Here is a 16,326-nt window from a genome sequence, read left to right as displayed (position 1 = left end):
GAAAGGCTTCCCCAGATGTTTCTCTCCGACATTTTTATTAGCATTAAAAAAAAGAAAAAAAAAAGAAAAGAAGAAGGTGTGTAAATCCCACACACACGGGCTGACACACTGAGAGGGAGGAACCGAGAAGATATCCCTGACAGTTTTGGTTTATACCCTCATTTAAGCGCTCAGTTTAGACACAAGACATTGTATTTCTGTAGGCTTTTATCTTGTCCACCGAGCCAGAACGCGGCGAGCTGAAATTTGCATTAGTGGGCGATTATGAATACCTGTGACAGATTCTCTCTGCCGGCTCCCTGGGCGGAAATGAATTGGCTCCCTCTGTTGACTTGCACGGGAAGACAGAGACCAAGCAATTAGACTTTAGTGGTTAATGTAGCAGGTTTTGCAGGGGGGGGGCAAGGAGGTTCAACATTCCTGCTGGGCTCATGTCAGTTTCCAGGCTCTTCCCCTCTCATCGCCATCCCCGCCCCACCCCCTTCTCTTTTCCCCTTTTTCATGAGAACGCCCTGGATATGACAGGCTACCTGTCTGCCTGAATTCCTCCGGGGTGAAGAGAGCGTCGCTTTAGAATAGCCTCATGGGAACTGAGGTGACAACATGTGACGTAGGTTATTCATAACCGCGAGGAGAGGCGCTGCGGCTACCTCTGCAGATCATGCATATTCATTGTTTACCTTCCCCACCCCACCCACCATCCCACCAGCTCAAGTTTTTGCGGCTGTATAATTCAAATGAGCTGTTATAAGGGAAAATAACAATAACATATTGTTCATCGTATTTCTTTACATCTCGGCCATTCCAACACGTTTCCCCGTGTTCCTTTCGTCCACCCACCATCTCATGGTCCCAGATGGTGTTGAGGGATAATAAGCAGTACGGCGCTGAAGCCTAGGGCAGCGGGGTGACCGCAGTGTTGCGTGCATTACTCATGGTTCACGAATCCCTGGTGGCTGTTTGAACCCAGGTCTGGTGTGGCAGTAGGTAGACTGCCCCGAGAGCAACATGGGCAGACTCTGCATGGTTGCTATGACAGGAGCAGTCTGCTGTTTACGGGCCTGCTGTCGGAGGCCTGAAGGCCCCAGTGCATCACATCCTGTCTCAGGCTTAACTCTAACATATTGCACCTACCCCAGGAAGCCTGCAGCACTTTTCACTCAGACAGCACAGTGCTATGGAAAGACCGTGATATACTGTTTCAGTTCAAAGTTCCAGGAACAAGAAAATTTCATGTTAAAAATCCTAATTGGATGTAGCAGAAATAAATGATGCAGGGGTTAATGAATATACATGATAAGATACAAACCCCATCCAGTGTTTGTGGATCATAAGGACGGACCATATGTTGGGTGTGTTGGTGTATAATTATACTATAATAGATTTTAAGTTTCAACTTCGTGTGGGGGACTTTCTTCATCCCTGTCAACCTGCTGGTGTGATCCTCCTCACACATTCCTGATCATTTCAGTTGGAAACAGACTCATTAGGTTGTCACTGAATGGGTTTTAATGCAGCTGTCCAATTAGCGCGCTGCTGTGAAATGCAGTGGGTGTTGTGCGCTGTGCTTAGCACCACTCCTTTACAGAATTATGAGGGATTACTCATTCATTGTGATCAATCTTATTTCTACCAGGGGTCTTGGCTTTTCTCAGTATCATCGCAACGAAGGGGGTAAATGTTGCAAATACTCCTCCAGTTGCCATGTGTGTCTGGCCAGACAGCCTCGCTGTGTCCTAGTTTAAGAGGATTTGATTTGGCGGTTAAAAGACGGCATACCATGCCTACTTATGTCATACTTTCTGTTTAAGCGGGAAGGCATTTTTTTTCAGCGCCGTGCTTGTGCTGTATATGAAAAGAGTTTGAAGATAATTAAAAGTTGTCTTCAAATACTTTAAATAACTTTCACACCACTAACAGTGAAATCTGTTGCCAACAGCTAAGACGCTTAGTGGATTTACAGTGTTCTCTGCTTTGTTTTTAATGAGAGCTAGTATTTAGGTAAAGACATTATAGATTTTATTCTGGGGGGGGCTTTATGAGAATGGGACAGTAGCTGAGTTCTGGATGGCACAAAATGTGTGTGTTTGTGTGTGTGTATGGGGGGGGTATGACATAATTGGCTATACTTTACTCTGTCATGTCTTGTCTCCTCAGATCTTCCTGGTGACAGTTTTTTACTGGGAACTTTTCATGCTGCCCCTCTTCCTATTGCTGCTCATCAGCTGGAACTACTTCCAGTTCACCTCAGGCAGGGCCAACTCCAACCAGGACCTGGTGAGTGATGTGCACTTTAAACTCAGCGCTATCCATCCACACAGTTCAATGGACAAGCTTCTCTATGTTCACTGTGGAGACATACATAGTATGTTGTTCACTCATTGTATGTTATGAGTATGTTAACGCATTTTATTTATCGACACATTGGTCTGATGCTAACTTTGTAATACCTTTTTCTGTACACCCACCCAGAGTTCGCCGGTTTTCCATGTCAAATCAGTGCACTTAGAGATATACTGTACAACAGGAATTGTAGGAAAAAAACAAAACAATATATCAGAATCAGGATTATTGGGGGCGTCCGGGTAGCGTGGCGGTCTATTCCGTTGCCTACCAACACGTGGCTCACCGGTTCAAATCCCTGTGTTACCTCTGGCTTGGTTGGGCGTCCCTACAGACACAATTGGCCGTGTCTGCGGGTGGGAAGCCAGATTTGGATACGTGTCCTGGTTGCTGCAAGTAGTGCCTCCTCTGGTCGGTCGGGGCGCCTGTTCATGGGGAAGGGGGAACTGGGGGGAATAGTGTGATCCACCTACTCGCTACATTCCCCTCACTGTCAGGTGAAAGGAAGCGGCTGGCGACTCCACATGTATCGGAGGAGGCATGTGGTAGTCTGCAGCCCTCCCCGGATCGGCAGAGGGGGTGGAGCAGTGACCGGGATGACTCAGGAAGAGTGGGGTAATTGGCCAGATACTATTGGGGAGAAAAAGGGGGAAAAAACCCCCCAGGTTTATTGGCCATGTAAGTTTGCACACACATGGAATTTGACTCAGGTTTCATGGCTCTTGTGGTGTACTTAACATAGAATAACAACACAGCAACACAACAATCTTCAGAAAGAGACACGAGGGTTGACTATATAGAGGTGAAATAAGAGGCAATAAAGCGCAACCGTGCAGAGACTGTATCAGAGATGCGTGTAAAACGTGTAGCACAAGTGCATATGTTTTGTTAGCTTGTTAGAGTAGATTTCACAGTGTCGCCTGATGCCCAATGAGGAATTCAGCAGGCAAAATGCAAAATATCCCAAGTATTGAGCGATACTGTGTAAACAGACTTCAATGTATGTGGTGTACTGATGTAGCTCCACTGCGGTTGTGAAGACAGCACTATACTCCCCTCGAAAAAGACTTGACTATCTCAAGTTGTTTGACTATTATGGAAATCAAGTTTGCCCTACACATGTCTGTGAAGGTTAATGCTGTTCGCACTTCTGACTGCCCCCCAATTTCACTGGGTTGTAAGCCATTTCGATGGCCAGCTAGGGGCCTGTCCCGCTCACAGCCTATCCCCATGGCAACATCCCTAGCCCCGTGATTGTGTTTGCGGCTGCTGGCAAAGATGCCTTCCTCGGGCAATGTTAAAGCCCACACTCACCCTCATATCCAGTGTGGGGACTCTGTCACCTCTCTGTGACCCTCTGGCCAGCACTGACACAGCTCTGTTCTCAGGCAATGTCAGTGTGCGCCACAATGGGGTCAGGGATGACTTGATATAAAGTGATCTAGGCAACAGCATCCAAATTAAATGTTTTTTTTGGTTTTTTTGTCTCTTTCCTCTTTCTATTTTTCTGTGTGCTTATGTTGTGGAGAAAAGAGATTGCTTTGCTGTGACAGTGCTCTTGTGAGGAAGGCCCCCTTTCACCTCTCCTTTTGTGTGAGGTCACCCCTGCGATGCAGTCTCTATGGAAACAGGCGTCTCCCAATAGGGGTGTATGTACTAGAAGAAAATTTCATTACTAGGTGTTTGTTAAAAATGCTCCAGTGCCCACATGCCCTGTTCATTTGAAATAACCCTCAGCCTTTTATTCTCTCCTAGGTAAACATGAGCATGACTGATGACGAGGATGAAGATGAGAAGGTACTTTATGTATCTCTTTCCACTGTTTTAATAGACCTTAGTGGAACATTATCAGGTTATATTTTCCTTTTTTGTTTAAAGAACAGTTTACTGTCTATAATGGTACTTCCAAACATTTACGGTACACTTACATTTGTGGATTGTTTCTATTTTGACCTCCATGTCTAAAACCCGTGCATGCTGCAGTTCTTACATGCATGCATGTGAGAACTGCAGCGCTGTGAATCTACATAACATTTCCTTATATGTTTTTGATTAGAAGAGTCATTTTTGATGAAAGTAATTATCAAAGCATCAACACAGAATATTTTGATGTATTGCAATTCAGGAAAACATCTTTGCAACAGTAATTGCATGTGAGCGGTTCCCAACTCAGCTAGATATTATTCTGCACCTCTGGGTATTCAGTGTCACTCCACGAATAAAGTCTGCTGTGAAATCGCGTGCCCTGTAAAAATCTTTAAATCGAGGCGGGTAAAAGTTGCCGTTTCAAGTTAGCCTACAGTTATGTATAACGTTCCAGATTTCTGGACCAAACTTGTGTAAATGCGATGGTCACGGGGAGGATGACCTTGACTTCCAGAATAAATCAAGCTAGGTGCCATAACATAGAAATCAAACTTTTCTGTATCCAAAAGGTTATCTTTGCCAAGAAATGTCACATTTTTTTTATATATAATTTCTTTCATGCACAGTGTATGCACTGAAAACTTAAACTATAAAGACATATAAAGTACTCTGCTTCCCCACGGCACATATTCAATTACACTCATCCCGCTAGTTTCTGTGAAGAAGGAAGAAGTAACAGGAGAGTGTATTATTGCTTTATAGCAGTGAAGTGTGGAACTAACACAAAGCCTCCAAGCAATGACCCTTGTGCTTCGTGTCTAGGCCCAGGATTCATATCCATAATGTGCTCAATATATTCTGCTGCGATGACTCGGGGCTATGGAAAAAGCCAGCTTCTGTTAAAAACACAGATCCATCCGCCAAATCCTGTCTGAAAGGATGGGCAAATTCATAGATGAAACTCATGATATGTGCACACACACAAGGTGGTGTAAGCTGCATTTGGAATGATCGCCAAGGATGGAGAAGCTGTTGCTTAAACAAACAGCAGCAATACAGAGATTTTCAATGTTTTTTATGAATATCGAATCAGGAGGGACTGCTTTTATGTGGCGACTTTATTATTATCACCGTGTCATAGAATTGTTATCGCCACACCGCTACAGAATTTTCTCTATAAATAAGTGTTTCGCCTCGTTTGCTTTTCCTGTAGTCTCTAAAAAGCTCAGTATTTTCAAAGTGCTGCAAGAATGAACAGTGAAGAACACTTTGCATGTGTTGCAGCGCTTATGTTTGGCCCCGCGAAGCCTTTTTTTTTAAAAGGTTTTCCATCCCCTCCTGAGCCCTTTCACTCTCAGAAGAAATGAAATATCTCTTTTCATTTACTAATTAAGCAGTCGCCCATGTTTGTTTTAAGCTGTCAGCTTTAATTTAAAGTGGCTTATTTGAAAGTCTTGTTATGGTCTCGCTGTCACTTGACTGTGATATCACGCAGGCAGATCAAGCAGTGTAGCTTTACACCTCCTATCAAAGTCTTCTTTAAAAATATTTGGGGTTAAAGAGTGATCAGTGTTAAATTTGATGACTTCAAAGGCGTGCTTTTTTTTTTTAAACCGGAGTCTTTTCTCTAGCATGTGAATAAAGGCTTTTCCCTCGGAGAAGGTTATGATTACCACTCAAATATGTTTTTTTTCCCCCCCTTTTCCCCCTTGAGGAAGAAAATATGTAAAACCTCAGACGGAGCACCAAGAACGAGAAGGCATGACGTTAAAGAGAGACGAAAGGCAAGACAGTGTTACAGAAGGATAATACAGAACAGACTCTTCCCCCTGTGAACAAATCTGTCCTCGGGGAAAGAGACAGCTTACAAATTATGTGTGGGCAAGTCACTTCCCTTTGGCCTCAGGTATCAATTGTGCAGAGAGACAATATTTAATCATAACATAAAGAAACAGAAAGGCAAAACAAGTCCATAGATCTCCAACACAAATGAGGAGCGGCGATGAAACTGGCCATCCATTGCCCCTGGCTGGTAAGGCTGGTCCGGGGTAAAGCTCCCCCCTCCCCCCCAAGCTAGGGTTGGGGGTGGGAAGGTGGGGGAGTGGGGTGCCAGACAGAGCATGAGGTCGCTCTATCTCTCACCCTACAGACCACAGTCACCGCTGCGTCTCCTTGAGAACACCAGTCCAGACAGGTTGCCCATGTGGTAATCAGTGACATGCCATATCAGGAATCGGGAACAATTTATTGCCATTTCTTTCATGTACTTGTGTACACAAAAGAAACAAAATGTCCTTTCTCCCAGCCCACAGCGGTGTAACACAAAAGATAAAAACACACATCCAAAGTTTCCCAAAAACGACACCAACCAAAAACGTACAAAAACAGAGAGAACAAAACGAGGAACAGTTAACAACACAGTCCGCTCAGTGCAACACCGTCCAAAAATTTCACTGTCCAGAGAATGAACTCCAGCCAGGATGACTGTCGGAACTGCCGGTTTGCATGGGCTAGCAGTTAGCGTAGCCTGGCCCAGTTCCACGTCCTGTCAGAACGCCCTCTGTGTTTCCTGTTTGGGCGCAGCTCTGGACAGGGCCGTGGTCATTGGGCCCACCGGACGCAGCAGACCAGGCTCCCTCAGCCGACCAGGCTCCCTCAGCAGACCAGGCTCCCTCAGCCGATCCAGGCTCCCTCTGCCGATCCAGCGCTAGCTCTCCCAGCCAGCCCCTTCGACACAACCTCCCCAAGACTCCACACGACGACAAAAATGCAGATGCAGACAAAAACACTGCACAGTTGATGCTAGGCGAGACCGCCGCCAGGCTGCCTCGGTGTTTCCTCTCGGCCGCAGCTCTGGGCAGGGCCGTGGTCCCTGGGCCCAGAGGACAAAGCAGACCAAGCTCTCTCAACACCAGCTCTCGACGATCAAAATAAAAACTTTGCATGATGACGCAAACTCGGATGCAGATGTAGACGTGGACAAAGACACTGCGTAGCCGGTAGTGGGTGAGGCCGCTGCAGATGTGAGTTCTTGCCAAAACGAGAGTTTACTACACACGGACTCACTTGCACAAATCAACTGCTGAGAGCTTTCTGCGCTGCTGCATCAATTTGTTTGTTAGCTCATTTTAGCACTCTGTAGGGAAATCTCGGGAACACAGGTGTTCTCCGCTGAGATGCACACTTTGTGAAAAAAAAATCACCCGAAAATGTCCTAGTCAAGCTTTAAATGCATATGCAAAATTGGTGTCGTTTATTCAAATGGAAGCGACGTTAAATGAGCTCTTTCCAGCTTTTTAATGATGTCCAACATGCCTGTGCGAGTACGTTTTGCTATTTAACTTGGTGCATGACATCAAATCTGTTCTCCATTACAGCATCTTAAAAGTAGGCTTTTACAATTTCAGCTGAAATGAAGATATGACTCAATCAGCAGACATTTAGGACTATATCATCCATCCCCAGTTTAACAATTCCTTTTTCAAGTGAGTGGGAGCTTTTTTTTAAAATTTATTTTTGTTTTCTAAGGCTCTTATTAGGCAGGCTGAAAAGAATACTAAACAAAGATAAAACATTTCGCCAAGTGACTAATGTATAGGAAGGGCTATAGTGTTAGTCACTAAAGAGGGACAGTTTTCACTCGTAAAGGAGGTGAATGGTGATCACCGAAGCGCAGCCTCTTGAAGCCTGCTTCAGAGTACATCATTTGGTCAAATTTATTTATTTATTTGGACCCCCCCCCTTTTTTTCTCCCCAATTGTACCTGTCCAATTACCCCACTCTTCCGAGCCGTCCCGGTAGCTGTTCCACCCCCTCTGCCAATCCGGGGAGGGCTGCAGACTACCACATGCCTCCTCCCATACGTGTAGAGTTGCCAGCCGCTTCTTTTCACCTGACAGTGAGGAGTTTCGCCAGGGGGATGTAGCGCGTGGGAGGATCACGCTATTCCCCCCAGTTCCCCCTCCCCCCTGAACAGGCGCCCCGACCGACCAGAGGAGGCGCTAGTGCAGCGACCAGGACACATACCCACACCCGGCTTCCCACCTGCAGACACGGCCAATTATGTCTGTAGGGGCGCCCGACCAAGCCGGCGTTAACACGGGGATTCGAACTGGTGATCCCCGTGCTGGTAGGCAACGGAATAGACCACCAAGCCACTTGGTCTAATTTTCTGTAGAAACAAAGGCCACAATGTTTTCTCTTTTTTTTTTCTTCCTCCCTGAGCTACATTTATTGTGTGTGTGTGTGTGTTGGCTTTTGGCAGTGAGAGAAATAGATTCTAATCCATGTAAATCAGGCTTTTAGATCTAGTCAAGTTTAGATGGGAATGTGAGAAGGTATCTGAGCCTAGTGTTCGAGGTTACATGTCCTTTGAGCTATGGTTTCCCCCACGCCAGATCAGTCAGTCAGGGGTTCGGCAACGTGGATTCTGGCTATATCAAACACCTGCTTTCAGTGAAAACTCATAAAGAGTTCAGTTAACTCTTAATGTGGAGTAAAGAACCAGGAATATCATTGCACAGAGGATGAACGTCTCCTTTAACCCAGTGCCGTGGCATGTAGTAAGACGAAGCATAAAAAGGCGATGCTCCTTACTCCCTACAGTGAGACCATGAGATGTTAATCTCTTCAGCAATCTGCAAGAAAGCATTTTTGAGATAGTTTTCCATTTTTGGAGTGCGCTGAACCTCCAATGTCTATCGAGATATGAGCCCGGTGGGGAAGGCTCCGCTAGTGTGGGAATTGCTCTCTTCCTGTGCATCAGATGGGGACTGACAGTGGGGAGTCTTGCTGTGCTGGCAGACAGAGTGTTTTCCCAGGGGCTGCCTCATGAGGCTCCGATAAAGGCATTCTGTCTGGATGCTGTCAATGCACACGGGCTTGGGTTCGGCTGCTGTATAAGATACACATATAGACATCCTCAAGCCTCCTGTTAGAGTCCATCAGACAGCCACCTCCCATCCACCCTCACACACAACAACACGTGCATGCGCGCGCGCACACACACACACACACACACACACAAACACACACAGTCTTGCACTCACTCCCCCTCTTCCTTTCAGACTCCCTCTCCCTCCCCCTCCTCTCTGTCATCATTCCTGTCATTATTTCCCCCTTTTGATGTGAGGCTTCTCAGCCCTCTTTAGCTTGCATTACTTGTGTTATCTCCAGTCACTCCTCTCCCTCTGGAAGGCTTCAAATGCTCTTCACAATAACTATCCCTGATGTGATCACATATATTCCGTTTCAACACAAATCAACCCCTCTGAAACCCTCACTCCTTCAAATATTGACTTCTTTCTTTTCCCAGGTCCACCTGGACTATGTCATTTCACACTCGGCCCCTATCATGTCATGGCATCACTACAAAGTAAAACAAATAATTCTACATGTGGAAAAACAAGTTCACTCACGAGACGACAATCTCGTGAGTAAGGGCACGAGCGAGAAAACATCCAACCGGTGTTCTGTCCTGGGTGAGGCAGTCCAGCCATATGTGAGAGTGTTCGGCTAGGTTAGGAGGGCTGCTACGAGGCTGGAGCTAGCAGAATTTACAGAACGAGTCCAAACTTGCCCTTTGTGGGCTGCTAGAACGAAGTCTAGTCCCAAGTTGTGGGGCCCCTGCACTTTCCGTCTGGGTTGTCTCGCCTGGCTGATTGCGGACAGCCATTTTGTGTACTTTTCATCTAGCAGAGAGTCTTGATTGTGCGATATTTGCGCTGCAGCCCTATTGTGCATGGCAGACAAAAAGCCGAAATCTCAGCTATCCACGTTTCAGCCGCCGAACATCATCTTTAACAGCATGGTCTAAAGATATACAGTGTTTGCTCATTATAGGCCATTCAATAGATAAATCCCACATGATAGCACAGCAGATACCGGCTGGTCTTTGTCCACCTTCCCCGACAATTGAAATAAAGAGCACCTCATCAGTGTCTGTGTATTTTGTTTTTCTTTCTAAGGAATCTGGGAAAAAAAGTTTGATGGAGAAGATACGTATGGTGCAGGAAGTGGTTATCACTGTTCAGAGCATTTTGGATGAAATCGCAAGCATGGGTGAACGAGTCAAGAAGTAATTTACGCGACCTTTTCACATTTTTCTACTGTATATATTTTGATTATCTTACATTATTTGCAACCGATATCTGCATTAATCTGACAATTTTTCATCCACAGCACATTCAACTGGTCTGTGCCGTTCTTGTCCTGGCTGGCCTGTTTGGTACTGTTTGTTGCAACAGTCTTGTTGTATTCCATTCCCCTGCGCTACATCGTGCTAGTGTGGGGTACGTTCTTGAATCTTCATTTTAAAAGCTAGAGTTACTGTTGAAAATGACTTTGCCACGCAAAGCAGGAAAATGCTAAAGACAGTTAAAGTTTCCCAACTGGAAGTACAACATTTAATTACTCTAAGTATAGTCATTTAAGACCCCAACCTCCCCTATGCGTCTGTAAATGTGGAGATCAGATGGCTTGCAGAGGTTCAGTCTGCACAGTGTGGGCAGCTGCTGTAACCAAGCCCAGCGAAAGCAAGGTCCAGGGTTTGTGTGAAAACAAAGCAGGGTACCAAGCTGTATATAATTCATGATGTCCTTGGGCAGTTTGTAGGCTCCTGGTCTAGCCTCTCATTATCTGCTGTAGTCATACAGAATAGAAAGTCATCTTTGTGGTCAGGTAGATATGGTATACCACCCTTTACAGGCTCTCTTTCTCCAGCTATAAATCTACAATCACTGCACTTCCACGCTCCCTTTAACACAATCGATACAACAACAAAAAAACATTGTATCAGGCAGAGCCAGGAGATATAATTCCTCTACATCTGCTGTTTGAGTTAAAACGAAAGAAAACACTGGATGTCTTTCGCCCACAAAAAAGTGCAGTGTCATCTATATTGGCAGGAACACTGCAAACAGTTCCACAACTTTTTTTCTTTTTTCTTTTTTGCACTCTGTAGAGTCGGCATGACACCTTTATTTATTAATGTGTTCTTGTTTTCACAGGCGTTAACAAATTTACCAAGAAGCTCCGCAACCCACATGCTATCGACAATAATGGAATACTGGATTTCCTCGAGAGGGTGCCGTCTGATGTTCAAAAGGTAAGGGTCCAATTTTACATAAAGATAGTGAAGGAATTCCCTCATGACATCTGCATTATTTGCTCGAACAGAATTCCCATGTGTCGGGGGAAATATATCCTCTGGCTTTGTTTGATTATTAATGGATCTGCGCCTTTAAAGCACCCCCGGCCCAATTATTCCTCAGTGCAGTTTGATGCAGTCACCCCCTAGACTTAAAGGGCCCTGCTCTGATCTGTCTTCTGTCATAACGCTGCAGTCTTGTTGGCAATTTTGTCTCTCCAATTGCGGCACTGTGACATTAAGGTCGGTGATTGGCTAGGGGCCACGGAAGGGCCCCTGATGTCTCTGGCTGTTATGGGCGGCACGGTGGCCCAGTGGTTAGCACTGTTGCCTCACAGCAAGAAGGTCCTGGGTTGGAACCCCAGGCCATCCCAGGTCCCTTCTGTGTGGAGTTTGCATGTTCTCCCTGTCTGTGTGGGTTTCCGCCGGGTTCTCCGGTTTCCTCCCACCATCAAAGACATATGTGTTAGGGTTAATCCTCCAGCCTGTGCTCCTGACCAAGGCAATGGAAGAAAGAACTGGAGTTGGTCCCCGAGCGCCGCACTGCAGCTGCCCACCACTCTTAGCATAAGATGGGTTGAATGCAGAGAATGAATTTTGTTGTATGTACAATGACAATAAAATCTCTTCTCTGTTATGTCAGTGCTGAGACTCTGGTGTGGCCTCAGAAACGTTGGGGCAGGATAAGTCAATTAATATAGCTGCATGCTCCGGTTGCCCTGCTAGGTGCCATATCTGATTATATATTAGCCACGGCTAATATGTCATTTGCAGTTACATCACAGATCTTGAGAGAGTTGCCAAGGTGTTGTAGGTAGTGCAGCGTGTTCGGCCACAATGGCAGTAACATTCGGGGACTTCATCTCTCACGTGATGAACAGACAGAATTCAGCCACAAAGCTGGCTGACTGTGTGGATTTTGGTAGACGCTTTCACCCCTCAGCGTCTCTCTCTCTCCGTCTCCTCTGCCACCATGATGTCTTCCCCGATGCAAGCCACTGCTGATACTTATGTGATGTTGTTGGAGACGATCTGTGTTGTTTGAGATTCGGCCGACTGGGTTGGCAAAACAATACGGTGAATACATTTTCATTCAGACTCCCGCGCGTGTCCCCTTGCCAATAGGATGCAGTGTTGTAGCTTTGAAAACAGTTCACTTTTAAATCTGATGGTAAAAGGTACCTTTTAGCCTGGTTGAAAGGGAGAACTGCATATAGAAAAGAGGTCCAACCATGAAAAACAAAACATCCTTAAGATTCATCATCAGTGAGTTTCATTCCGTTCTCTGAAAAATAACCTTAACGTTGTATACACAGGAGACCTAAAACAATCGACCAATTTTTTTTGTTTTTGTTGACTTAGTACTTCAATGCTGGGGTAGGTGTGGACACTAAAATGCAGCACAAAGGCTGAAAATTGACTCCTGTCTTTCTTGCAAATGTGACTTGGCAATTAGTGCCTGTGCACATCTACAAAGTCCCCCTCAAACGGGGGACTTCTGACAACAGCATGTCTGTCCTGAAATGAGAAGCATCTGTCAGTTCTGAGGACAGTTTTGTGCTCTGATGCAGACGGCAGTCACTTTGTTCCCGCATTCCATCATCCATTCTAATAAACTGGACCAGCTAATTAGCATAGAAATTCATACCTTTATCCAACGATTTCAAGGTATTGTTGAAGCTCAGCAAACATGCTTCAAAAGCACATTTTCAAAATCGAGCTGCGTTCCTTTTTTTAGTTTGCTCTACGGCCAATCTGCTTTGCGCTGTAGAGGCAATTTGCGGGAAAAAAAACAATTTCGGGTTGTTCCTTGATTGACAAAGACAGCATAATTTTTACAACCTGCATCTTTTTTCTTTCTTTTTTTTGCAAATACAGTTGAAGATAAAGAATTCAGGGAATTTGTTGGGAGACTGAGGCACACGGCAAGTTGTCCTTATGCTGAGCCTGATATCCATTGCAATTTTTGCAGATATAATAGACGCGAGACAATGTTGTTATTTCGGTTGTCAGATTCCCGGTCTCTTTTCATTCTGAGGCGATATCAAAGTCAACTTTGAGATGCTGCATAGGCACGAAGAAACACAACACGACGGTTGCTTCTCCACCTAAACAATACATAGCTGAGACTATTCTTATCCTTTTACAAAGTTTTCTTAAAGGGATGCAACTTGCTTTGAGTGATTATGTGGTTTACAACTCCCTCACTGACCTGGCAGGTCACCTCAACAGTTGATGTCTGCTTCTAATATTGTGACTGTGGTGGAGGATGGGGGGGGGGGCGAACGCTGGTACGGAACCCTTGACTTCTCAAATCCTTCCTCCCTGTGATTAATCCCCTCTGCTCCTGTGTTTAAAAAATGATTCATTACAGGCGAGTCCACCTCGCTTTCCCCCGCACCCGCTCTCCTCAGGGGAGCCATTACTGTGCGCTCCACTGAGCTCAGATTACCTGCCTCTGACCAAACTCCTGTTTGTTTTTACAGGTGCAGTACAGCGAGCTGAGGGCGCCCAGCATTCAGAGCACACCACGGAGGAGAAGGTAAGCTCTGTGGATGGACACTCTGGATGAAAGGCTGGTCGTTTGAAAATGGTATGGCCCGGCCTGCCTGACAACAATGCTCCACTGCCAGCAGAACCCACTACCCCATGCCCCCTACCACACCACTCTGCCCCCCGGCCCCTACTCCTTGGGTGAAGCCGCTGCTCTGCGGCTTGTGTGCCCCCCCCCCCCCCGCCCAACCACCTCCCTTTCCATCAGGGACTGTGCACTACAGCGGCCAGGAGGGCAGCACATGGTGCTGTCAATCACAGACCTGAAGGCAAAGAAATGAGGGTGCTACTAGGCTTAGCCTGCATTCACGGATACAATTTAGAAAAGGAATGAGAGGCATAGGGTTTGGCTTACCTTAGACCTCCACTGTTTTGTTTTTTATTGACTTCAGTAAAAGGGAATTCGCCTTAAGGTACAGCTAAACTTAAGAATTCAAAGAAGATAAAAACATGCCATCCTTTATGAATTATGTATGTATTTTTATTACAAATGTCAATGTGTAAATATTGCACTTCCAAGTAACATTGATAAATATGTGTTAGAAAGGAAGATAAGACAAGAAATTTTATTAAACCCTGTAAAAATGATTAGTTTATCTTATATTAATCGTATCATATTGTATGAATACACAGTGTGAAAGAATATTCTGTAAGGCTCTTAAAAGTGCCGTACTGCTTTAGAATGAACCGCGACTATTACATGGTAGAGTCTCGTTCATCTTTCGTCAGTAACAAAAGAATATTGCTGTTCAAAACTTAAGTCTAAGAATAACCGAGCCAAAGACGGGCTCTCTACTTTTGATGCTGCGCTCATAAATAAACAGACGCAGCGTGGCCAGACCGACTTTTTAAGGTCAAAGTTTGCGCAGAAAACTATCTGTTAGATTTGTGTACTTAAATATTCTTTCTTTTTTTTTCTCCATATTTTTCCATAAAGATTACTATACTGAATAAACGCTCCATCTTGATCAGTTTGAGCTGTTTTGCCAGTTTGCTTTTGTGGGGAACCCCCCCCCCCCTTTTTTTTTTTCCTTTCTATAACTGCGCCGTGGTGAGGATGGATTACTCCACTTCTTTCCTTGAATACACAGTAAACACATCTGATTACACAACACAGCCATTGGAACAGAGCTCACACACCGGCCACCGCTGTGCCTTGGTTACTGAGCTGACATCAAAGCTGTGTAGCTCCAGTGTGCGTCCTAATGCAGCGCTTTGTTGCCTTCTCACAATAACAAGGTCCAGATGAGAAAGAAAGAGCTCATCTCACAGAGAGCACTCTCTCCATCCTCAGCACTTAGTGCTTCACATTTCCATTAAAATCACCTCCCTTATCTAATGGTTACACAAACACACGCACAAACACACACGCACGCACACACTTACTCAGACATGTGCACACTCACACACAGACAGGCTTCTCCATGTCTCCGCAAACTGTCTCCAAGTTGATCGACATACAATATTTCCTACTCAAACTTATTAACCATTAATATTGAATTTGTGCACTAAGAGATAATCAATTGCGAGGCCCTTCGATTTTTGTGTTTTGTTTTTGAGATTTAGATTTTCTTTTTCACAATAACAGGACAAATCCCACACAGTCACGACAAAGTGATTTAATACTATTCTTATTAATAGCGTGGAACAGATCTTGCATCGGCTGTTGAAAAGTAGTGTTCTCTACTGAAAGTGCTCATCGGATGTTTTCTTTACAGAGCGAAAGTTCTCGTTTAATGGTTTGAACGCGTGGGCTGCTGTTCAGACATCTACTAGCTGGACGTCTGTACTGGCATAAAAAAAAACGAATTCAAGAATTATTTATGTTGTAAATTGGCCACGTCCACACAGGAGCAAATGTCTGGTTAAGTTTAAGCTATCCGTCTTTATTATCCATCCATCCATCCATTATCTGTGCCGCTTAAGTCAGTAGGAAACTCTTAGTTTTCAAATGGACTTAGATGGAAATGGGTTTGAGTTGGATTGAGCCCTGGACCCCTGCAATGGGAGTTTGTTGTAAACGATTGCAAGACTGAGCATCCCAGCCGGGTGCCCCCCTCCTCCTCTGCCGTGGCACGCTGGTGAAAGAGCATCCGTTTGTGCTTTGTGAAGAGTTTGATTGGCTCAGGGGGACCTGGTGGAGCCCCGGGCTATCTCTTTTGACAGGCTGATAGAGACATCACTGGGCTCTCCCAGGAGCTGCCACCAGGGGTCCATTTCAAAGTGAGGGGGTGTGGAGGTGACCCTGAGCTTCTGACGAGCTAAATCCCACACACTGACTGAAACTCTCCTGCATTCTTGGCTCCATCAGGGCGGCGGCGGGAGGGGGTGGGCAGGAACTGTGCGGGGATGACGGCTAAAGAAGTGGGGGGCGGGTTGGAGGGGGGATGGTGGGTATGCCAGCAGGTCACTGGCAA

At 45.5% G+C, this 16,326-nt stretch overlaps 1 protein-coding gene across 1 annotated transcript in view; it reads left to right on the top strand.

The window, feature by feature from the left end:
- The window catches only part of mctp2a (multiple C2 domains, transmembrane 2a), a 36,110-nt gene extending 21,232 nt beyond the window's left edge, over positions 1-14,878 (top strand). Inside the window, exons 18-23 of the mRNA XM_056282486.1 lie at positions 2,158-2,277; positions 4,099-4,140; positions 10,176-10,285; positions 10,390-10,499; positions 11,217-11,314; positions 13,843-14,878. Of these exons, the coding sequence (XP_056138461.1) occupies positions 2,158-2,277; positions 4,099-4,140; positions 10,176-10,285; positions 10,390-10,499; positions 11,217-11,314; positions 13,843-13,902 (540 nt within the window). The 3' untranslated portion in view covers positions 13,903-14,878. The remainder of the gene's footprint in view (positions 1-2,157; positions 2,278-4,098; positions 4,141-10,175; positions 10,286-10,389; positions 10,500-11,216; positions 11,315-13,842) is intronic.
- Positions 14,879-16,326: the final 1,448 nt, after the last annotated feature.

Source organism: Lampris incognitus, chromosome 6 (assembly GCF_029633865.1).
Source record: "Lampris incognitus isolate fLamInc1 chromosome 6, fLamInc1.hap2, whole genome shotgun sequence".
Classification (NCBI taxonomy): Eukaryota; Metazoa; Chordata; class Actinopteri; order Lampriformes; family Lampridae; genus Lampris; species Lampris incognitus.
This window is presented reverse-complemented; position numbering and strand designations above follow the sequence as displayed.